The following is a 21,276-nucleotide window of genomic DNA, read 5'->3' as shown; positions in this document are numbered from 1 at the left end:
AGTTCCCCATCAGTGGTATCAGTGAAAGGAATAGTTCCCCATCTTTGGTGTCAGTGGGAGAAACAGTGTCCCATCAGTGGTGTCAGTGGGATGAAAAGTTTCCCATCAGTGGTGTCAGTGAGAGGAATAGTGTCCCATCATTGGTCTCAGTGGGATGAATAGTTCCCCATGGTGTCGGTTGGATGAATTGTTCCCCATCAGTAGTATCAGTGAAAGGAATAGTTCCCCATATTTGGTGTCAGTGGGAGGAACAGTGTCCCATCAGTGGTGTCAGTGAGAGGAATAGTGTCCCATCAGTGGTGTCAGTGAGAGGAATAGTGTCCCATCAGTGGTGTCAGTGAGAGGAATAGTGTCCCATCAGTGGTGTCAGTGGGATGAATAGTTCCCCATTAGTGGTGTCAGTGAGAGGAATAGTGTCCCATCAGTGGTATCAGTTGGATGAATTGTTCCCCATGAATGATATCAGTGGGAGGAACTGTGCCCTATTGTTAGTGTCAGAGAAATGATCCCCTTATCTTTGATGTCAGTTGGAGGGATCGTGCCTTTTCCCCCTCCCTTCCATTTTTTTTTTTTTTTTTAAAGAGCATTGCACACTGCCTCATTCTTACTACACATCCCATTGTTCAGAGTCTATTTCATTACGAGCAAGAGAGGGAACTCGATTTGACAATTTCTCTGTGGCTGTATTTGGGTTTATTCTTAACCATGTCGATTTGCGATTTGCCGCGACAAAACGCATCGTTTTTTAGCCTACAATACGCCGGAGGGGTGATTTAACATTGTCGGCTATGCCGAACGCCGAAAGCCGCCTGAAAAAAAGGGTCCGGGACTTGTTTTGAGCTTCAGGCGTACGTATGTGAACCATCTCCATAGCCGACAATGTTAAATCACCCCTCCAGCGTATTGCAGGCTGCAATAGCGTCGGGCGTAAAAACGCCTAGGTGTGAATGGAGCCTTAAGCTGAAGTGTTTCCTGGCAAGCATTAGCAGTTTAAGGATTGATTGCTTTCATTCGCTCTCTGAAATTGTTTTTTTTTTTTTATGACAATTCCCTTTTTGCAAAATGTAATAAAATGCATTTTATCTTATTAATAAGTCTTGCTTCAATTCTCTGGAATGGGGGGCAGGGTGACCTTCCTTCACTTCCAGCAATGACTGAAGCACATGTGGCATTGTTTTACACACAATGGAAACAGCGCTTCTTTTTAATTGACTGCATACCCAGCGTGGAATTGTTATTAACAACATTTGGAGCGAGAAAAAAAAAACGGCTAAAGGGATTAACATTTTTCTATGCTTTTTTTTTTTTTTTTTTGCTTTTTTCTAATATCATTACTATATTATATACAGTATATTAGGGTGAGTATACACTATAAGAAAATCCGGCGAACGATCGTCCGGATTTTCTCGATGTTTCAGAGCAAGTCGGAACTGAGGATGGAAATAATATACGAAAATTCTCATAAAATAAACTTTGTTTTTTTCTTCTTTGTTTCTGATTTGAGCAGTCTTTCACATCTGATTATTCAAGTACGAAAATAGTACACATTAAACGAAAGTCGTTCATTCTGCTCTTGTACGGAAAAAAAAATTGTAGTTTGTTCCTTTGGAAATTTTTGTTTGGAAAGTCTGAATTTGATGTTGAAAGTTGTGTACACATTATATGAAAATTGAACGATCGTGCCTCGTACTGAATTTCTCATAGTGTGTACCCAGCTTTACCCTATTGTTGTACGGGATTTAGCATCCAATCACACTTGGCATTTCCAGGACCATGCGACAAAACACACAGAAAATATTTACACACTTAATATAGTACTTGAATTGTGAAAAGACTGTATAGGACAGACCATTGTAGTAAATATTTGCAAGCTTGCAAGCACCGCCCCCCCCCCCTCGTTTTACTTACCTCACCCCTCGAAAGTCCCGGGCGCGTCCTCGTCATCCTGTTCGGTTCCCAGCCTGCCCGTTGATTGGCTAGGTTGGACGGATTGATAGCAGCGCAGCCATTGGCTAGCGCTGCTGTCAATCACATTCAATGACGCGGTGCGCCGGGGCGCCGAGTGATACAGTCAGCGGCTATGGCCGCCACTGTATCACGGGAGCGCGCTCGCAAAAGCTTTCCACCATGCGAGGGAGCTCGCAGGAAGGTGGAAAGCTTTTGCGAGGAGGAGCAAAGACAGCCGCCGAGGGACCCCAGAAGACATGGATCGGGGCCACTCTGTGCAAAACGAGCTGCACAGTGGAGGCAAGTATAACATGTTTGTTATTTTACTCCCAAAAAAATCTTGCCTTTAGTGTTCCGTTAACAGTCTCTATGTATGTCTCAGTGAAATGAATCTGCAGCAGCAGCACTTACACAGCCTGTGTTCTCTTAGCAGGAATTCATTGTTCTCCCTCTTCACATGTTTGTCTCTCCACCCACTTACCCACAAAACCCCTTGCCATCCTCTGCTCTTCTTGATGACCTCATCCTTGCAACCATATTGGAAAAGGGCAAACAAACACTGCATAACAAGAGTATATACTTGGTGAATGGGCAAAGAAATGATCACATCACTACACTTGCAAAGAAAAATGAGTCATGCAATGTGGACTATCTGCAATTGTGCAACAAACTTGTGAAGCCTGGCAAGTCTAGCAATAGCTTAGCACAGTGGTTCTCAACCCGGGGGGGCGGGACCCCCTCGGGGGTCGCATGATGATTTGCCAGGGGTCCCCGAATCCTGGGCTGTTCCTGAAGCTCACATTGCTCTCCCAGGCTTTTTACGGCCACCCAGCAGGGCTATCCCTGGAGCCTGTGGCCGGCCAGCTGGGCTTTTCCTGGAGCCCGCAGGCGCCCACTCAGCCTCTTCGCAGGCGCCCATTCAGTTCACGGCATGGCTGGGGGACAGAAACTAGAGGTCAGCTGACTGGTAAGAAATGTGAAGTGGGAGGGGCTGGAGGAGACCCTATCTCCTGATTTTGGCATAGGTGTCACTGCTACAAGACACCACAAAGTCGGAGACACAGTGAGTTACATTACCTGTGATTATAGTTGCCATTAAAAGGACTCAGGTAGCACTAAATGTCTGTGGGTTAGGGGCGCAAAATACTTGTCTTGCCTTGGGTGCTGACAACCCACGCTATGAAAATTATTTTTACTGTTAGGGGTCCCCACAACTTGGGAAATTTTATCAAGGGGTCACAGCACTAGGGGGTTGAGAACCACTGGCTTAGCAAGTCATTTTCAAACTTGCAGCACACTTTCTTTTCTATCTGGGCGTCTGCCTGCTATGGTTCGATCTGTTGGCCCCTATATCATTACAGGATAGTGATGTAAGGGCTGGCAGATGGAACCACAATGTTCCGTAGGGTACATTGGTGATACACCTGGAAGTGTGTCAGATGCTAAAGACTCTTAGCAAGCTCAGCTATTCAAGACAGCAAAGAATGCAGCAGGAGCACACATATAATTTCTTTGAGGGCCTTTTTGTTTTCTGTTACTAATGAGGCAGTGTGCAATGTGTCTATACATGAGTGTGTAGTCTAGTAAGTACCTGGGTTTACTCTCCCTTTACTCTCTCTCTACAGCAGTTACAACCTCACCTCTCTAAAGCCCTACTACCAAGTGGACGAGACGGAGGAGAACCCTTTCATCTGCTCGAAGCACAGCGACAACGGCATGCTGAAGTGTCAGGACATCCCCCCTAAAATCGACTGCGCCAACTTCAACTTCCCAGAGATCGGGAACAGGAACAACTGTGACCTGAATCAGTTCTACAACATATGCCAACCCGGAGACCTGAATCCACACAAAGGGGCCATTAATTTTGATAACATCGGCTATGCCTGGATAGCCATTTTTCAGGTGAGACAACATAATGTGTGATGAGTTGGCTGAGATCTGGACACTTTTCAGTCCGCTACCAGTGGAATTTGTGGTCGGTAGGTTGATTCTGTAGGACCTCACTGCTGAGCATGCTGGTAATAATGGCTTGTGCGTTTGGACATCACTATATTTAATAGAAAATGTTCTGAAAGATTATTGGTTTGTTTAACCAAAGGTTGGCTTTGCATAAATGGAGCCCTCAACTCATACTGTGAGCAGGCCTTTGACTTTTTATTACAGCCCAATCCAGCCTAAACTTTCTTTTCAGTTTTGGATATAGCGGGGAAGGGGTTTGGCTTCTCTCATATTTTAAATGCTGCCTGTGTCCTCGTAAATAATAAATGTCTTTGTCACTTGTCTGACACCTGTCACCTAGACAGAAAGTGGGAACACAGACCCCAATCTAATCTATACAGTGGTCCATAACTCTCCTCATATTACTAGGAAATGTATTGTCATTGCTCCCTGCGTTCCTGTTGAGGGGGGGGGGGGTATTTCCCCTCAGTTCCTGTTCTGTCTATTAAAACACACAGAAAGTGGTAAGATTTTCTCACTTTCTTTTTATTCTGCCAGTCTGAATAAGACAGGAAGTAGGAAGATTTATTCTCACTTCCTGTTCAGTCTGACACCTATCCAAAACAGGAAGTGAGGGAAAAGCTACCATAGAGGGTCTCAGGCAGAAATAATAATTTAAGGCCCTAGATTATGGTTAAACGTGGCAAAATAGGTGTCTGTATCTGGCAGTATGTTTTTAATCTTAGAAGAATAAAGTTTGTGTTTACAAAAGTGTTTGACAGTTAGTGTAGCCCATTCATTTGGAATAGCAATGAGTGCTTTTTCAGGAGTGAGATGCCTCCTTAAGGGCCTGGGAATTTACTATAGGTTTTAACGAGCATAAGTGTCAGTCTGGTGTGAAGCCATTTGAGCAATAACAACCCACCAGACACAAACTCTTTTTTTGACGCTTTGCACCCAAAGTCCCCCATTACGGCAAAATGCATCAGTGGAGGAGCCCGTATCCAGTGGGATGTTGTTTGTGCTCGGCAGTTGAAGCAGCCCATTTGTTTGGAGTAGTGGCAAGTGCTTTTTGAGAGTGACAAGTAACAAGCACAAGTGTCCATTGAGCCATTTGAGCAACAATAACCCACCAAACACAAACTCCTCCCCTGACGTGTTTTGTCCTAATTTGGCACTACATTAGGGCAAAAAATGTTAGTGGTGGAGCCTGTGTCCAGTAGGATGTTGTCTCTCGAAGAGGAATAAGGTCTGTTTTTACAAAAAGTGTTTGGTGTGATCTGTTCCTTTGCAGTAGTGGTGAGTGGTTTTTGGAAATAAGATGCCTCCCGGTGGGCCTGGGTACCCGCGGCAGGTTCTAATGAGCACAAGTGTTGGCCTGCGGTGGAGCCCTTTGAGCAACAACAACCCAGACAAAAATTCCACCTCTTCTAACTTAGCTCAACATTAGAACACAACCTTTCAGTGAAAGTGTCCAGTAGGATGTTGTCTCTTGAAGACGAAATAAGGTTTGTTTTTACAAAAAGTCCTTGTCGGTTTGTGTGGCCTGTTTGCAGTAGTGGTGAGTGTTTTTTTGTTAGTAAGACACCTCCTAGTGGGCCAGGGTACTCACAGCCGGTTCTAACGAGTGCAAATGTTGGTCTGCGGTGGAGCCCTTTGAGCAACTACAACCCACCAGACACAAACGCCTTCTCTGACGTGTTTCGTTATAACTAAACCCTACATTAGGGCAAAATGAGTCAGTGGAGGAGCCTACGTCCAGTGGGATATTACCTTTAAAAGATGAATAAAGTTTGTTTTTACAAAACCTCTTTGGCAGTTGGAGCGACCTTCTCCTTTGGAGTAGTTGTGAAACTATTTGTAATAGTCTAATCTTCCATCAGTAGAGCATTCTCAGGGTTACTGAGTCTCAGCTCGGCCAGATACCTTCACTTGCCTCATACCTACTTCTATTCCCCTCAGGTTTTCACCTAATCGTATTCTGCTCATCACTAACACGTTTTATATCTGGCTTTCACGTTCAACTTCAGGCTGCCTTATTTTATTACTTCTAATCATATTATGTAACTTCATTGTGACTGTCTCCCCAGCGCCATAACTCAATCACTGGTAAGAGGACATGTTCTTCTTCCTTCTGGGGAATGCCGATCAGCTGCTGAGTGCCAAACTTGCAAAGAATAAAGTGCACTTCAGAGATGAGAGCATTCATTAGTAAAGCAAAACTTCGGCCAAAACTTTCTTCTTTTTTTTTTTTTTTGGCCAGAGCTCTTGATTTTACTGTCCGTGGCCTCATTGGACTCCTGTCCCCATTTTTCCTTTCCAGTTACCTTGGGAAGGAAATTCTGAGAAATGTCTCCAATGGGAACACAAATCAACAATGGAAAGTTCTATTCTTCTGTACAACAAAAGCAGGGGATCCCCTACTCAATACTTTAAACCAGTGGTCTCCAAACTGTGTCCTTTGCTTGCCCCTTTATCCGGCCCTTTAGGCAATATTGCTCCCATTGACACCAACTATTTCCCTCCCTAATACCAAAGATCGGCTTTGTTTACTCCCACTGTACACAGTCTGGCCCCCCCTAGAGTATGAAGGACACTTAGGACAGTAAACTGGCCTTTTCTCGTTCATGTACACTACAGCTTCTAAACTTCAGTTTAGGAGCTTTTGGTGTTTTTTTGCCAACGATCTTGAACTCAACTCCATAAAAGCCTGTGTGTCCATGCACACATATAGATAGATTCAGTAAGAGTTAGGCCGGCTTATCAGTAGATAAGCCGACCTAACTCAGAATCTACGCCGACTTATGTTTAAGCGTATGCTCAAACAGAGATACGCTTAAACATATCTAAGATACGACGGCTTGCGCCGTCCTATCTTAGATTGCAATATTTTGGATGGCAGCTAGGTGGCGCTTCCATTGAGGTTGGCGTAGAATATGTAAATGAGGAGATACGCCGATTCACGAACGTACGCCCGGTCGACGCAGTACTTTTACGCCGTTTACGTAAGAGATAGGCCGCGTAAAGTTAGAGCTAGGCCCTATTGGAATAGTAATGTCAAGTATGGCCGCCGTTCCCGCGTCGAAATTCGAATTTTTTACGTCGTTTGCGTAAGTCGTCCGTGAATCGGGATTTACGTCGTTTACGTCCACGTCAAAATCAATAGGCCCGTGCGGCGTACTTAGCCGCAATGCACACTGGGAAATGTAGGCGCCCGGCGCATGCGCAGTTATAAGAAAACTTGAAAAACGTAAGGTCAAGCACAATTAGCATACAACACGCCCCCCTAACACACATTTGAATTAGGCGCCCTTACGCCCGCCGATTTAGGCTACGCCGCCGTAACTTAGCAGGTAAGTACATTGTGAATCATGTACTTGCCTAGCTAACTTACGGCGGAGTAGCTCAAATGCCTTAGGCTACGCCGCCACAAAGTTAAGAAAATGTACCTGAATCTAGCTAATAGGCTTTTACAAGAGTTTAGAAACTTCTGCTGTTAGGGGAGGCTCAACCTCCCTATCTCGAACACAAAAGAATCGTGTTCAGGGTAGAAATGTTTTGACCGCTGGCTGCAAAATGCAGTAAAATTGCAGCGAGATTTTGCCACGTTTTGCGTTTTCCGGAGCCATTATATAGTTTGGAGACGCCGGCTTTAAACAATAATTTGGCTTTAGATCTACAGTACTTTAAACGTACGCAAACAATAGATGGTTTGATTTTCTTTCCCCCCACCATGGGTGGAAAGAAAAGAAAATGGCTTGATTCCCCCATCAGCACAGACAGTCAGTGTTGATGGGGGAATCCCTCCTGCTGAGCGATTGCGTCATTATGAACAAAATGATTACTGCTGGCAGCTATAGCCACTGACAGTGATCGCAACAAAAAAACAAACAGCGTGTGAGCAGAGGAGAGCCAATCAGCGGTATTTCCTCACAGGGGAGACCTGCACAGATAATCAGTGCAGCCCATTAGTGATGCCAATCAGTGACCATCAGTGATTCCAATCGGTGACCATTAGTGATGCCTATCGGTGACCATCAGTGTTGCCAATCAGTGACCATCAGTGTTGCCAATCAGTGACTATCAGTGTTGCCAATCAGTGACCAGCAGTGTTGCCAATCAGTGACCATCAGTGATGCCAATCAGTGACCATCAGTGTTGCCAATCAGTGACCGATCAGCGGTATTTCCTCACAACAGAGACCTGCACAGATAATCAGTGCAGCCCATCAGTGATGCCAATCAGTGACCATTAGTGATGCTTATTGGTGACCGTCAGTGTTGCCAATCAGTGACCGTCAGTGTTGCCAATCAGTGACCATCAGTGTTGCCAATCAGTTACCATCAGTGTTGCCAATCAGTGACCATCAGTGTTGCCAATCAGTGACCATCAGTGTTGCCAATCAGTGACCATCAGTGTTGCCAATCAGTGACCATCAGTGATGCCAATCAGTGACCATCAGTGTTGCCAATCAGTGACCATCAGTGATGCCAATCAGTGACCATCAGTCATGCCAATCAATGACCATCAGTGATGACAATGAGTGCTGCCTTCCAGTCCCCATCAGTGCCTGCTCATCTGTGCCGACCATCAGTGCCACCTATCAGTGCCCAAGAGTGCTGCATATCAGTGCTCCCTATCAGTGCCCATTAGTGTTGCCTATTAGTGCCTCCTTATCATTGCCACTTCATTAGTGCCCTTCAGTGCCGTCGGAGAAAAATTACTTATTTCCAACATTTTCTACCAGAAACCATGCCATTTTTTATTTATTTTTGCAAAAATTTTGAATTTTTTATTTATTTTTTTGCAAAAAATAAAAAACCCAGTAGTGATTAAATGGTGCCAAAAGAAAGCTCTGTCTGTCTCAAAAAAATGATAAAAACATAATTTGGGTACAGTGTTACATGACCGTGCAATTGTCATTGAAAGTGTGACAGACCGGAAAGCTGAAAATTAGCCTGGACATGAAGGGGGTAAAAATGCCTGGTATTGAAGCCGTTAAAGATGGACAGTTTTCAAGGTAAAAATAGGGATTTTGGTGTGTAGGAGACACCATTCGGGGGTACTACGCTTTTAGCCCAAAAAAGTAAATCCGTCTTTTTATCTCTGATACAGTTATTATTTTCCGATGACGTACTTAGCGGAGGGTGTTGTATGTCTGCGTGGTGCTACCTGGCAGCGTCCTCCGCCGTCCTTCTTAATAAAGGAATCTGTGAATAAAGAGAAATGTTATAGCTCTGGGTGTAAAATGCAGATAATGCCGCGTGCCGAGCGAGAGATTGACAGCGCAGATGAAACCGCATGGAAATTGACTGCGGCTTGTAATGTAGAGACACGTCTGATCGCCGAGCCGCGGGTCTCCCAGATGAAATTTATAGCTGTACAAATTCTTAGTAACTGAGACGCATCTATTATCCTTAAAGGTAAACTCCAGTCAAACGTGAAAATGTGGCATTTAAGCACGCTCCGGGGAGGCCACCGACCTGCTGAGCGCCTATTTTAGATTCTAGTGTTCCTCTGGTGATGCTGGTGGTTTTGCATGTTAAATCCCTGCGGCTGCTGGACTAGTTCATTCAGGAGTGGCCCTACATCTCAGACTAGGCAATACAGATTTATGTGCTCAGTGGTAATGGCGCCGCCCTGGTGGAGCCTCTTCCTGCCAACCCCCACACATGAGAGCATGAAAAAGATGGATCCCAGTTATTTCAATCATGGAGGCTCAGCATCACATATGGGTGTTACCTAGGGTGGTCTACATGCAAGCTCAACCTGCCAAGGAAGGAACACCCACCCAACAAGGCATTTTGATATTTGCAGAACTCCTCCCAAGAGTCGGCTCCCTCTGCTGAGGGCTCTTGATAGGAATACTGATGTTCTCAGGAAGTAATGTACAGCACCCTGCCGGCACCTCCCACTAGCCATAGAGAAGCACACACAGATGAAATCACTGGGTCTAAAACAGTGGCAGTCAATCAGTCAAACCCCCCTATCAATCGCTCGTTCATTAGCCCACCAGCCCCGGCTTACCTCATCTAGGTGGTGGCCAGCACTTCTTCCTCTGTGGCTTCACCCTGCGTCTCCTCCTCCTCGGCATCACGGAAGCTTCCCCCTCGTCTCCTCCTTCTCGGCTGCATGGAGGCTTCCCCTGCGTCTCCTCCTTCTTGGCTTCATGGCAGCTTCCCCTGCGTCTCCTCCTTCTTGGCTTCACGGAGGCTTCCCCTGCGTCTCCTCTTTCTTGGCTTCCTGGAGGCTTCCCCTGCGTCTCCTCATCCTCGGGCCTCGGCTTCATGGCGGCTTCCCCTGCATCTCCTCCTCCTCACCTTCACGGAGACTTCCCCTGCGTCTCCTCCTCCTCTGCTTCATGGCGGCTTCCCCTGCGTCTTCTCCTCCTTTGCTTCACAGAGGCTTCCCCTGTGTCTCCTCCTCGGCTTCATGGCGGCTTTCCCTGCATATGCTCCTCCTCTGCGTCACGGCGGCTTCCCTTGGGTCTCCTCCTCCTTGGCTTCATGGCGGCTTCCCCTGGGTCTCCTCCTCCTTGGCTTCATGGCGGCCTCCCCTGCGTCTCCTTCTCGGCTTCACGGCAGCTTCCCCTGTGTCTCCTCCTCGGCTTCACGGCGGCTTCCCCTGCGTCTCCTCCTCCTCTGTTTCACGGCGGCTTCCCCTGCATCTCCTCCTCGGCTTCAAGGAGGCTTCCCCTGCGTCTCCTCCTCCTTGGCTTCATAGCGGCTTCACCTGCGGCTCCTCTTCCTCTGCTTCACAGCGGCTTCCTCTGCGTCTCCTCCTACTCTGCTTCACGGCGGCTTCCCCTGTGTCTCCTCCTCCTCTGCTTCACAGTGGTTTTTCCTGCATCTCCTCCTCCTCGGCTTCATGGCGGCTTTACCAGCGTCTCCTCCTCCTCGGCTTAATGGCGGCTTTCCCTGTCTCCTCCTCATCCTCGGCAGCTTCCTCCTCGGTCGGCCAATATGATCGCTTCTCCTCTCCCGGTGGAGAGTCAGGAAGACAATAGCCAATATTCATTTGCTATTGTCATACAACTGGGTGGGCTCAGGGCACAGTGCTCTGCGCCCTAAACCCACCCTTTTTTTAAGCCAATTAGAGCCTCAGGCTCTAATCATGAGCTTAAAAAAACAAACATTTAAATACATGCGTCTGGTGCCCTGCATGTAGATTAGGGAGGTGGCGCCCCTGAGCCCCCTCTGGATGGAGCCGTCACTGGTCTAAAATAAGGTAAGCAGTAGAAATTTACCCATTGAAGTGACAAATCCTACCTGTTTATCTGCAGTCTGATTTCTATACATCCATTTACATTGCTGAATTTATAATATAGTCTGAGAGTTCAGAAAAAAACGGTCGGAGAGCTGAAGTTACACTCTGCAGATCTCAGTGAGGAGAAGTCTGAGAGCTGATTGGAGGGAAGGGACACCCCCCCCCCCTTTCACACAGCACACAGGAACAGAGCTGAGGCTGTCAATCAGCTGGAGATCCTTGCCCTGTCACCATTTTTCTCCCGGTGTCAGGAAAACTTGTCAGAAGTGGCTCATGCTGATAGCAGAGAAAGGAAGGAGCAGACAGAAATGACACTTAGTAGGGTTTTTTCTGCCCCTAAATGCCACTACACTCCTATGTGTGGATGGACACACAGGCTAACCTGCAGGGGCTTAGAGAGGCAGAAAAAAAAAAAAAAAACACAGCAGAAAAAACACCCAGGGCCAGATCCACGAAAACGGGCGTATATTTAGGCGGGCGTAGCGCATCTCATATGCGCTACGCCGCCGTAAATCAGAGTGGCTCCTAGGGTATCCACAAAGAACTTGCTCCCATATGCGGGCCAGCGTAACGTAAATCTGCCGGCGTAAGCCTGCGTAATTCAAAGTAGGCTTGGAGTGGGCGTGTTGTATGGTAATCTGGTATGACCCCACGTAATTGACGCTTTTTTACGAACGGCGCATGCGCCGTCCGTGGACGTATACCAGTGCGCATGCGCAAAATCACGTTGCAAATAGTCAATGCTTTCGACGTGAACGTAACTTACGCAAAGCCCTATTCGCGAACGATTTACGCAAACGAAGTAAACGACGGAAAATTCGACGCTGTCCCGACGTCCATACCTAACATTGCGTACACCTCATAGAGGCAGGGGTAACGTTATGCCGAAAAAAGCCTTACGTAAACGACGTAAAAAAATGGGCCGGGCGGGCGGACGGACGTACGTTCTGAGAATTCGGTGTATCTAGCTAATTTGCATACTCTACGCGGAAATCAACGGAAGCGCCACCTAGCGGCCAGCGTAAATATGCACCTAAGTTCCGACGGCGTACTAAGACGTACATCAGTCAGGTCTAGCCCACATTCAGGCGTATCTTGTTTTGTGGATACAAAACAAAGATACGACGGCGCATCGTAGAACTTACGCGGCGTATCAGTAGATACGCCACCATAAGTTCTTTGTGGATCTGGCCCCTAGTATGCATGAGGCCTTAATGTCGTTAGTATGTTGTTGAGAGGGGAACGTTGGAACCAGGGAAGGCAAAATATAAAGAGATTAAAATTCAGGGTTACTAAACCCTTGCGTTTTTTTGTTTTAAAAAAAAATAACAAACATGTCATACTTACCCTCAGCGGCGCTGGTAGCTCCTCCCCGCATTGAATGCCCACATCGGAAAAGCGATCTCCTTCGGTGGACACCCATGCGGGCGTGCTCCTGAGTCCTATTTTGCGTCCATTGACACAGGAAGCAGGACTCAACACCGCCCGCCTGGCGCCTGCGTCATTGGATTTTATTGACAGCAGCGGGAGTCAATGGCTGCGCTGCTATCAATCTATCCAATCAGTACACGAGACACCATCTAGAGCTGGTGTGCTCATCCCAGAGGAGAAGAAACCGGGTTCAGGTAAGTAAAACAGGGGGGCTGGGGGGGCTGGGGGGGCTGCAGCACTACAGAATGCATTAAGGTGAAAAACCATGAGGGTTTACAACCCCTTTAAGGCTATTTCAGGGGCCCTGAAAAAAAAATGACCGTTCTACCTGTAATTGATTACTGGAGACTCGGATTAAAGGTAATTTAGGTGGATTTCCTAGATATAGCACAATTAAATATTTCCTGGATAGCACTAGAAGTACTCTGACCGATTTTTCTTATTGCCTGGAGCTGCTCTTTGAAGAATAAATGTACCAGAAAAAAAACCCTGCATCTTCGATTCTCTCTTGTATCTAAAGAGGAATAGACTTGGGAGAGAGAGACTGTGGGGTTGATTTAATAAAGGCAAATAGACTGGGCACTCTGCAAGAGCAGTTGCTCCAGAGCTTAGTAAATGAGGTAAAGCTTCACTTTGGAAAGAATATCCAATCACGTGCAAGGAAAATTAATATGATAGAAGATAGCAGAGCTTCGACTGCTTTATTAAAGTGATATTAAAGGTTCAAAACATTTTTGTCATACTTACCTCCACTGTGCAGTCTGTTCTGCACAGGGTGGCCCCGATCCTCCTCTTTTGGGGTCCCACGGCGGCTCTCGTGGCTCCTCCCCGCATTAGCTAACCCCCTCAAAGAAGCTCTTTGCCGAGGGGGTTACCTTGCGGGCGCGCTCCTGTGTCATACACTGGGCGTCCATAGACCCAGAGTGTATGACTCTGCCCAGCCCCCCGGCGGCCGCGTCATTGGGTTAGATTTACAGTGGCTGGAGCCAATGGCTGCACTGCTATCAATCTATCCAATGAAAATCCAAGAAGCCGTGGATAGAGCGAGGCGGGATCGCGCCCACGGAAATTCGAGGCTCGGGTAAATAAACCGGGGGGGGGGGGGGGCTGCTGCGAGGCCAGACACTGCAAGGTGTTTTTTCATAGGATGCAATAAGGTGAAAAAACACAAGGGTTTACAACCCTTTTAAACGCTGATGCACTTTGCAAAGTGGACAGTCTATTTGCCTTTAGTAAATCAACCCCCTATGTCCTCTCCTTTACTCTACACAGCATTAGTAAGACCTCATCTGGAATACGATATGAAGCTCAGTATTGGGCACCAGTTCACTAATACTGCAGAGAACTACACTAGACATGTGCACTGCCAAAAAATGTGTTCGCTTTCGTTTTAATTCTTTTTTTTATTATCATTTATTTTTCGGGTCATTTGTTATGATCGCAGTTCGTAAATTTGCAAATTCACAAATTCATAAATTCGAAGATTCGTAAATTCGAAAAATTTGTTAATCCAAAAATAAGAAAGAAAAATCTGAAAATTCGGAAGAATAACTAACTAACTAATAATACCTAACTATTGGAAATTCCTTTCAAATTTGGCTGTTAGTGAACGTACAGTAACGAATACGAATTTATTCGACGTTACGAATTATTCGAAATAACGAATGCCGTATCTAAACGAATGGAACGGAACAAATTAATAATAAAAAGTTTTTATTATTATTATTATTTTTATTTATTTTTATTAATTTGTTCCATTCATTTAGATACGACATGAGTTGTTTTGGATAATTCGTAACTTTGGATACATTTGTATTCCTTAGGCCAGGTACTCACGACCAAACATGTATGGTGAAAGCGGTCCGTCGGACCGTTTTCACCATACATGTCTGCCAGAGGGCTTCTGTACGATGGTTGTACACACCATCGTACAGAAGTCCGCGCGTAAACAATACGCGGGGCGTGTCCGCGGTGTCGCCGCGTCGATGACGCGGTGTCGCCGCGACAATGACGCGGCGACGTGGGCGGCCCGCCTTTAAAATGCTTCCACGCATGCGTCGAAGTCATTCGACGCATGCGAGGGACGGCGGGCGCCTGGACATGTACGGTAGGTCTGTACTGACGACCGTACATGTCCGAGCGGGCAGGATTCCAGCGGACTGTTTTAAAACAAGTCCAGGAATATTTGTCCGCTGGGAAAAGGCCCGGCGGGCAAATGTTTGCTGGAATTCGGCCCGCTCGCGCCCACACACGACCAAACATGTCTGCTGAAACTGGCCTGCGGGCCAGTTTCAGCAGACATGTTTGCTCGTGAGTATGGGGCCTTACGTTCACTAACAGCCAAATCTGAAAGGAAATTCCAATACCTATAATTTAATAGTAAGTAATAGTTAAGTTATTATTTCAGATTTTCGAATTTTCAGGTTTTCGGAATTTCAAATTTAAGAATTTTTGAATTTACGAATATTTAAAAAAAAAAAAAAAATTAAGTTACGAATATTTGGAAAAATTTGTTAAATGGGTTTTCATTAATTCGGATATTTCTGAATTAAAGAATTTGTCAAAATTTGTTAAAAAAACTAATTCGGATCTCATATTGAGAGTTGACAGCAACAGATTCCAAATGCAAATAGCACACTTGAAATGAACTCTGGACCTTTTTTCTGCACCTTGAAAATGGGATAATGAGAGAAAAACACATACCTGGCCATGGAACAGCTGAGCAGCCAATTGTCCCATTACTTTTGGTCCCTTAAAAAGTGGGAGGCACATACAGTATACAAACTGTTGTAATTCCTACACCGTTCACCTGATTTGGATGTAAATACCCTCAAATTAAAGCTGACAGTCTGCAGTTAAAGCACATCATGTTTGTTTCATTTCAAAGCCATTGTGGTGGTGTATTGAGCCAAAAAGATTAGAATTGTGTCAATGTCCCAATATTTATGGACCTGACTGTATACCATCAAAAAAAGTTATAAACATATAAAAAACAAATTATTACTATATCTACAGAGGAACAGCATTTCCACCCTAGGACAAAACTACAGAACACCTCCCCCCACTCCTCATCTCCATAACATTGGGGAAGATGTACTGTAGTCCTAACCAGTGCCGATCCTGACCTCCCTGGGGCCCTAAGCAAAATTACATGTCACATTAAAGTTGAGAAGCGGGGGGGGGCTGACGAAAATGACATGTCACATTAAAGTGGGGGGGGGGGGGGCACTGCCGACAGTGACATGTCACATTAAACAGTTGAGAAGCGGGGGGGAGGGGGTGTTCTGCTATCGGAACTGACAAATCTTACATTAAATTGTGAAGCCGGGGGTGCTTACTTCTTACCTCTTCTCCCATGCAGCCAGCGAGTTGAGAAGCGGGGTGAGGGGCCGAAAATGACTTCTCACCAGGCGGGGCCTCTAGTAATTTAAGGGGCCCCCTGCAGCTTTGCGGGGCCCTAAGCGGCTTGCATAGTGAGCCTATAGGGTGGATCGGTCCTAGCACACTTCCGGATACCTTGATTAAAGGAGTTCTCCAAGCTAAAACTTTTAACCCCCGCTGTGCCCGGGCTGTAAAACTATACAAAATAAACTTTCACTTATCTGCCTACGATCCCCCGTTGTTCCGATATCGCCGTCCTGTTCTCCGGTCCCGGTCTGTTCCACTTCCTGCGGGTCGGTGACTCACAGTGCGCTCAGCCTATCAGCGGCCGCAGCAATGTCCCGTCGCGGCCGCTGATAGGCTGAGCACACTGTGAGTCACCGACCCGCAGGAAGTGGAAGAGACCGGGACCGGAGAACGGGACGGCGATATCGGAACAACGGGGGATCGTAGGCAGGTAAGTGAAAGTTTATTTTGTATAGTTTTACAGCCCGGGCACAGCGGGGGTTAAAAGTTTTAGCTTGGAGAACTCCTTTAAGGTAACACAGGTCAGCACTGGATTTCTGGCAGGATCAACATTTTTTTTTTTCCTTTCTTTTTTTTTTTGCCTTATCAAACAAATATAACAAAATGTTTTTAATTTTAGATTTACCAGAACAAAAGGGAGCAAAAAAATAAAAAATAAATAACCTGCCTGCCAGCATTGAATAGAAAATGTTCATATTTGGTCTGGAAGAAATCTTTTAAAATAGAAGCGAGTCGGTCTTTCAGCCCCCATGCTGGAACGGTGACACGTTGGAATAGTTTGTCACACGCTGTTAACGGGCGACACGTCTTATCTGATTAGCGGCACTGTCACTAGCGTTAAATAAAAGATCTCCCTTTTCATTTTCTCCTGCTCGCTGTCTGTCACATCACTGCCCATCTGGATGATTACTGGAGTTCGGTCAGGGGAAGCCGGGGAATGGAGGGGGGGGGGGTGGATTAGGTCTCCAGCGAGGCATAGAATTCCTAAATCTTCATTCACTCTGTAACCTGTAGCAGCAATGTGTCACTGGCTCCCCGGCTCCTAATGCAGTTAGAAAAACAATTACTCTTCATGAGAATTCTTAGTGTTACCTCGAAAATATGGTGACAACTGAAAATCAATCGGCGGACTGCTACCCCAGCAACACTGCTAGTATGATGAAATGGGAACCTTCACTCTGCACACCTTTAGGCCTGATTTCATTTAAACTTCCCACATTCTCTTAAGGCTAGGTTCACACCTGTGCAGCCGTGCGGGCCGCGAGAGCCCATTCATTTAAACACACAGGAAAGAAGTCCCTGCACTATTTTTAAAATCGTAGTCCGCAAGGGAACTGAGCTTCCCAGTACGAGTGTGATTTCCAGTGTGGGCGGTGTGCCATTAGGATTACCAGTTCATCGTTCCCAATTAAAAAACCCCAAAAAATAAATCCCTAGGCCAAGGATGCCAAACTCAATTTCATCGTGGGCCGCATCAGCATTATGATTGCCCTCAAAAGGACCGGTTGTATCTGTAAGATTAGATGTCCAGCGCATCCCCTCCCCTTACATTAGATGTCAGGAGCCCCCACTATCAGAAGTTTAGTCCCTCACTCTCCCTTACATCACAGTGCACCCCCCGTTACCTTATGCTGCTGCTGGGAAGAAGCTGGATGCATTGCTTGAAAGCAAAAAGTAAGGGTCTGGAGGAGGACCAGAGGAGGGCTGGAGCTCTCCGGCAGCTGCAGAAGAGGCGTGAGGGCCACATGAAATAGCCTGGAGGGCCGGATTCGACCCGCGGGCCTTGTGTTTGACACCTGTGCCCTAGTCTGTTAAGTACCTTAACCATGACTGTGAGCGAGACTATAGCCTCTTCTTGCCACTCCTTCTGTTCTATGTTATCTACCTTGGTAGCTTTCAGCATGGCTGTAAGTGATATTGCAGCCTCTTACCACACTTTCTGTTCTATGATACCCACCTAGGTACCTTTAACATGGCTATGAGCAGGACTGCAGCCTCCTGCCACTCCTTTTGTTCTATGATACCTACCTAAGTACCTTTAACCATGGCTGTGAGCAGGACTGCAGCCTCCTGCCACTCCTTCTGTTCTATGATGCCTACCCAGGAAACTTTTGCCATGGCTGTGATCGGGACTGCAACCTCCTGACACTCTTTCTGTCCTATTATACCCACCTGTAGCTTAATGCTACTTATGACAAGTCAGAGAGTAAAGGAAGTTAGACACTCACTGGATTTCTGTCAGTATCAGGTATATTTTTGCATAGTTACATAGATATACCAAAACGCTTTTATTGGTATATTTAACAGACAAGGGGGGAATAGGAGAGGTTCATTGTTGGGGATTATTAAATCCAAGGGTTCACATGCTTTTTCCATCTGCACTGTGAATGTTTACATGGTGAGTTCAATAAAAACCTGGTAACATTTAATTATTTGTGTGTTATTAGTTTAAGCAGACTGTGATTGTCTATTGTTGTGACTTAGATCAGGGGTCTCCAAACTGCGGCCCTTTGCTAGCTTCTATCCGGCCCTTGGGGCACTATTCCTTCCACTGATGTGAGGCACTATTCCTCCAACTGACAGCAACAATGGGGCACTCTTTCTTCCACTGATACCAATGATACCTATTCCTCCTATTAATAGGGGCACTACCCCTCCTATTGACCACCAATCCTGAGGCCATATTCTCAATGATGTCGACATTTTTTGCCCCTGCTGGCCACAATCCGGCTCTCCTAAAGTCTAAAGGACAATAAACTGGACCTTTGTTTAAAAAGTTTGGAGACCCCCTGACTTAGATGAAGATCAGATCACATTTTATGACCAATTTGTGCAGAAATCCATGTCATTCCAAAGGGTTCACATACTTTTTATTGCAACTGTATATGCTTGTACTAAAGCCTATAAATACTAACAACCAAAAGGAAACCAATTCAGCATTGCAATACATCCTTCAGCACCCTTGCTGTATTCAGCTAATTATCATACAGATCCCTTGTAGGGCACATTATTATTCTTTTTGGCTATTCTTGACCATCTCCTGGTGCTCAGACAAGATGGATTACCGCTCTGTAATGGGAACACCTGTGTCCACTACATGACCCGGAAAGGGCCTTGGAAATAAGGGTCAGTGACCTTTTACTCCAAGGCGTAAAATTCGATTTAGTACCAATTTATTCTCTTCCACGGCCAGTGTCTGGGGACATGGACATACAGGAACATCAACCTACTAATCCTCTTTGTATAGCAGTCTGAGGATTAGGTGAAGCTCAGGACTCTGTATCGGTGGGTCTGAACATCCAGATACACGAGCTGATTATTGGAGTGAGAAGAACGGATTTTCTTGGTGTGTCTGTTCTGAAATAGATGGGCCCCACTCCACTGAGCCCGCTAATGGAAACAAGCAATTGGAAATTGTTGTTGGCGCGGTAAAAAAAAAAAAACACATCGTATTTCTCAGACTTTTCCTCCCTAATTATTCCATTTTCAGTTTATTATTCTTTTATGTTGTTTATATTATCTTTTATTTTAGTATCAGTTCTTCACACAGTCTTGAAGGGGGAAACACTTTACAGATTTTACTATGTATAAAGTTCAGAATTCAGACAATTTTTGGGGATTTTTTTTCCCCTAAATCTGAGATTCTTAAAGCGGACCTTCAGTCATTTTTTCAACTTTCTATGTATTTTTCGATACACTTTATAGCCTTTATAGGTACCAGAAAAGGAATACAAAATTAATAGAAAAAGTATAAATTTTTATGTATACAGTTATAAAAATTGACAATATAACATTTAAAAACAAGATATTAGGCTCTCTATCAAAGAGCCACACATAAGTATGTGCGAATCCCTGTTAGTGCTTGGACAAAGCTGGTCAACTTTTTCGCTTTCGCTTCTTCAGGACCTATTTGTCAGCATCAAGCAAAGGGATTCTGTGTAAGAAAGGGGAAATTATCAAATCTCACATACGGATAATGGGCACAAATATACAACTCAAGGACAAGGTTTCTGCCTAGCAGAAAAATGATGCATAGAGAGGACCATTCACTTGTGTCAGCAGAACTCTCACATGTGTGACATACCCCATGCCATCCCCAGGTGCCCGGATTATGACAAAGATTGTACAGTGTCCGAACAGTAAATCAAAGATCTATGGGCCAGATTCTCAGAGACTTACGTCGGCGTATCAGTAGATACGCCATCATAAGTCTGAATCTGCGCCGTTGTATATTTAAGCGTATTCTGGAAACCAGATACGCTTAAATTTGACTAAGATACGAGCGGCGTAAGTCTCTTACGCCGTCGTATCTTAGGGTGCATATTTACGCTGGCCGCTAGGTGGCGCTTCCGTTGTTTTCCGCGTTGAATATGCAAATGAGCAAGATACGCCGATTCACAAACGTACGTACGCCCGTCGCAATTAGTTACGCCGTTTACGTAAGACATACGCCGGCGTAAAGATAAAGCAGGTCTCTAGGTGGCGTAGCCCATGCAAAGTATGGACGTCGGAACAAGCGTATCTTTTTACGTCGTTTGCGTAAGTCGTACGCGAATAGGGCTGTGCGTAAGTTACGTTCACGTCGTAGGCAGTGTTCGACGTATCTTAGGCATTCTATCCGACGCATGCGCACTGGGATACGTCCACGGACGGCGCATGCGCCGTACGTTCAAAACGTCATGCTTTATTTGCATAAAACACGCCCACCTCTTCCCAATTTGAATTAGGCGCGCTTACGCCGGCACATTTACGCTACGGCGCCGTAACTTAGGACGCAAGTTCTTTGTGAATACAGCACTTGCCTCTCTAAGTTGCGTAAATACAATACGCTACGTCCGCCCACACTTATGCCGGGGTACGTGAATCTAGGCCTATATCTATATAAAAAGTACATACTATGGCAAAGTAGCCCAGGTAGATAACATGTATACATGTTATCTACCTGGGCTACTTTCCCATGAAATTGTTAAAAATAGAGATAATGCCCCAAAGAAGCTTTTGTACTTTTCCTGAGCGTTAAGCAACATGTAGTCGGGCACAATAGAATACCATGGAAATCTGGTGTCTTCAAATCGCTCAAAGGTGAACGAGTGCTTTAAATTTCGCAGTCACGTTTAGTTGCCCTTGCACACCTCCTATAAAGGGAAATGGAAGGTAAGACTGGAACAGATTCTGGGCCAGATTCACATACATTTGCGGCCGTGTAACGTAACCCGTTTACGATACACCGCCGCAAGTTTCCAGTTTTAGTGCCCGATCCACAAAGCACTTACCTGGAAACTTGCG

At 45.7% G+C, this 21,276-nt stretch overlaps 1 protein-coding gene across 3 annotated transcripts in view; it reads left to right on the top strand.

Moving 5' to 3' along the window:
* CACNA1H (calcium voltage-gated channel subunit alpha1 H) overlaps positions 1-21,276 on the top strand; it is a 282,063-nt gene that overhangs the window by 68,533 nt on the left and 192,254 nt on the right. For all 3 annotated transcript variants that reach the window (XM_040356436.1, XM_040356434.1, XM_040356435.1), the window contains exon 5: positions 3,573-3,849. In XM_040356436.1, coding sequence (XP_040212370.1) covers positions 3,573-3,849 — 277 coding nt within the window. The remainder of the gene's footprint in view (positions 1-3,572; positions 3,850-21,276) is intronic.

This window comes from Rana temporaria, chromosome 6, assembly GCF_905171775.1.
Source record: "Rana temporaria chromosome 6, aRanTem1.1, whole genome shotgun sequence".
NCBI classification, from domain to species: domain Eukaryota; kingdom Metazoa; phylum Chordata; class Amphibia; order Anura; family Ranidae; genus Rana; species Rana temporaria.
The sequence above is the reverse complement of the archived record's forward strand: the minus strand, read 5'-3'. Positions and strand labels throughout refer to the sequence as shown.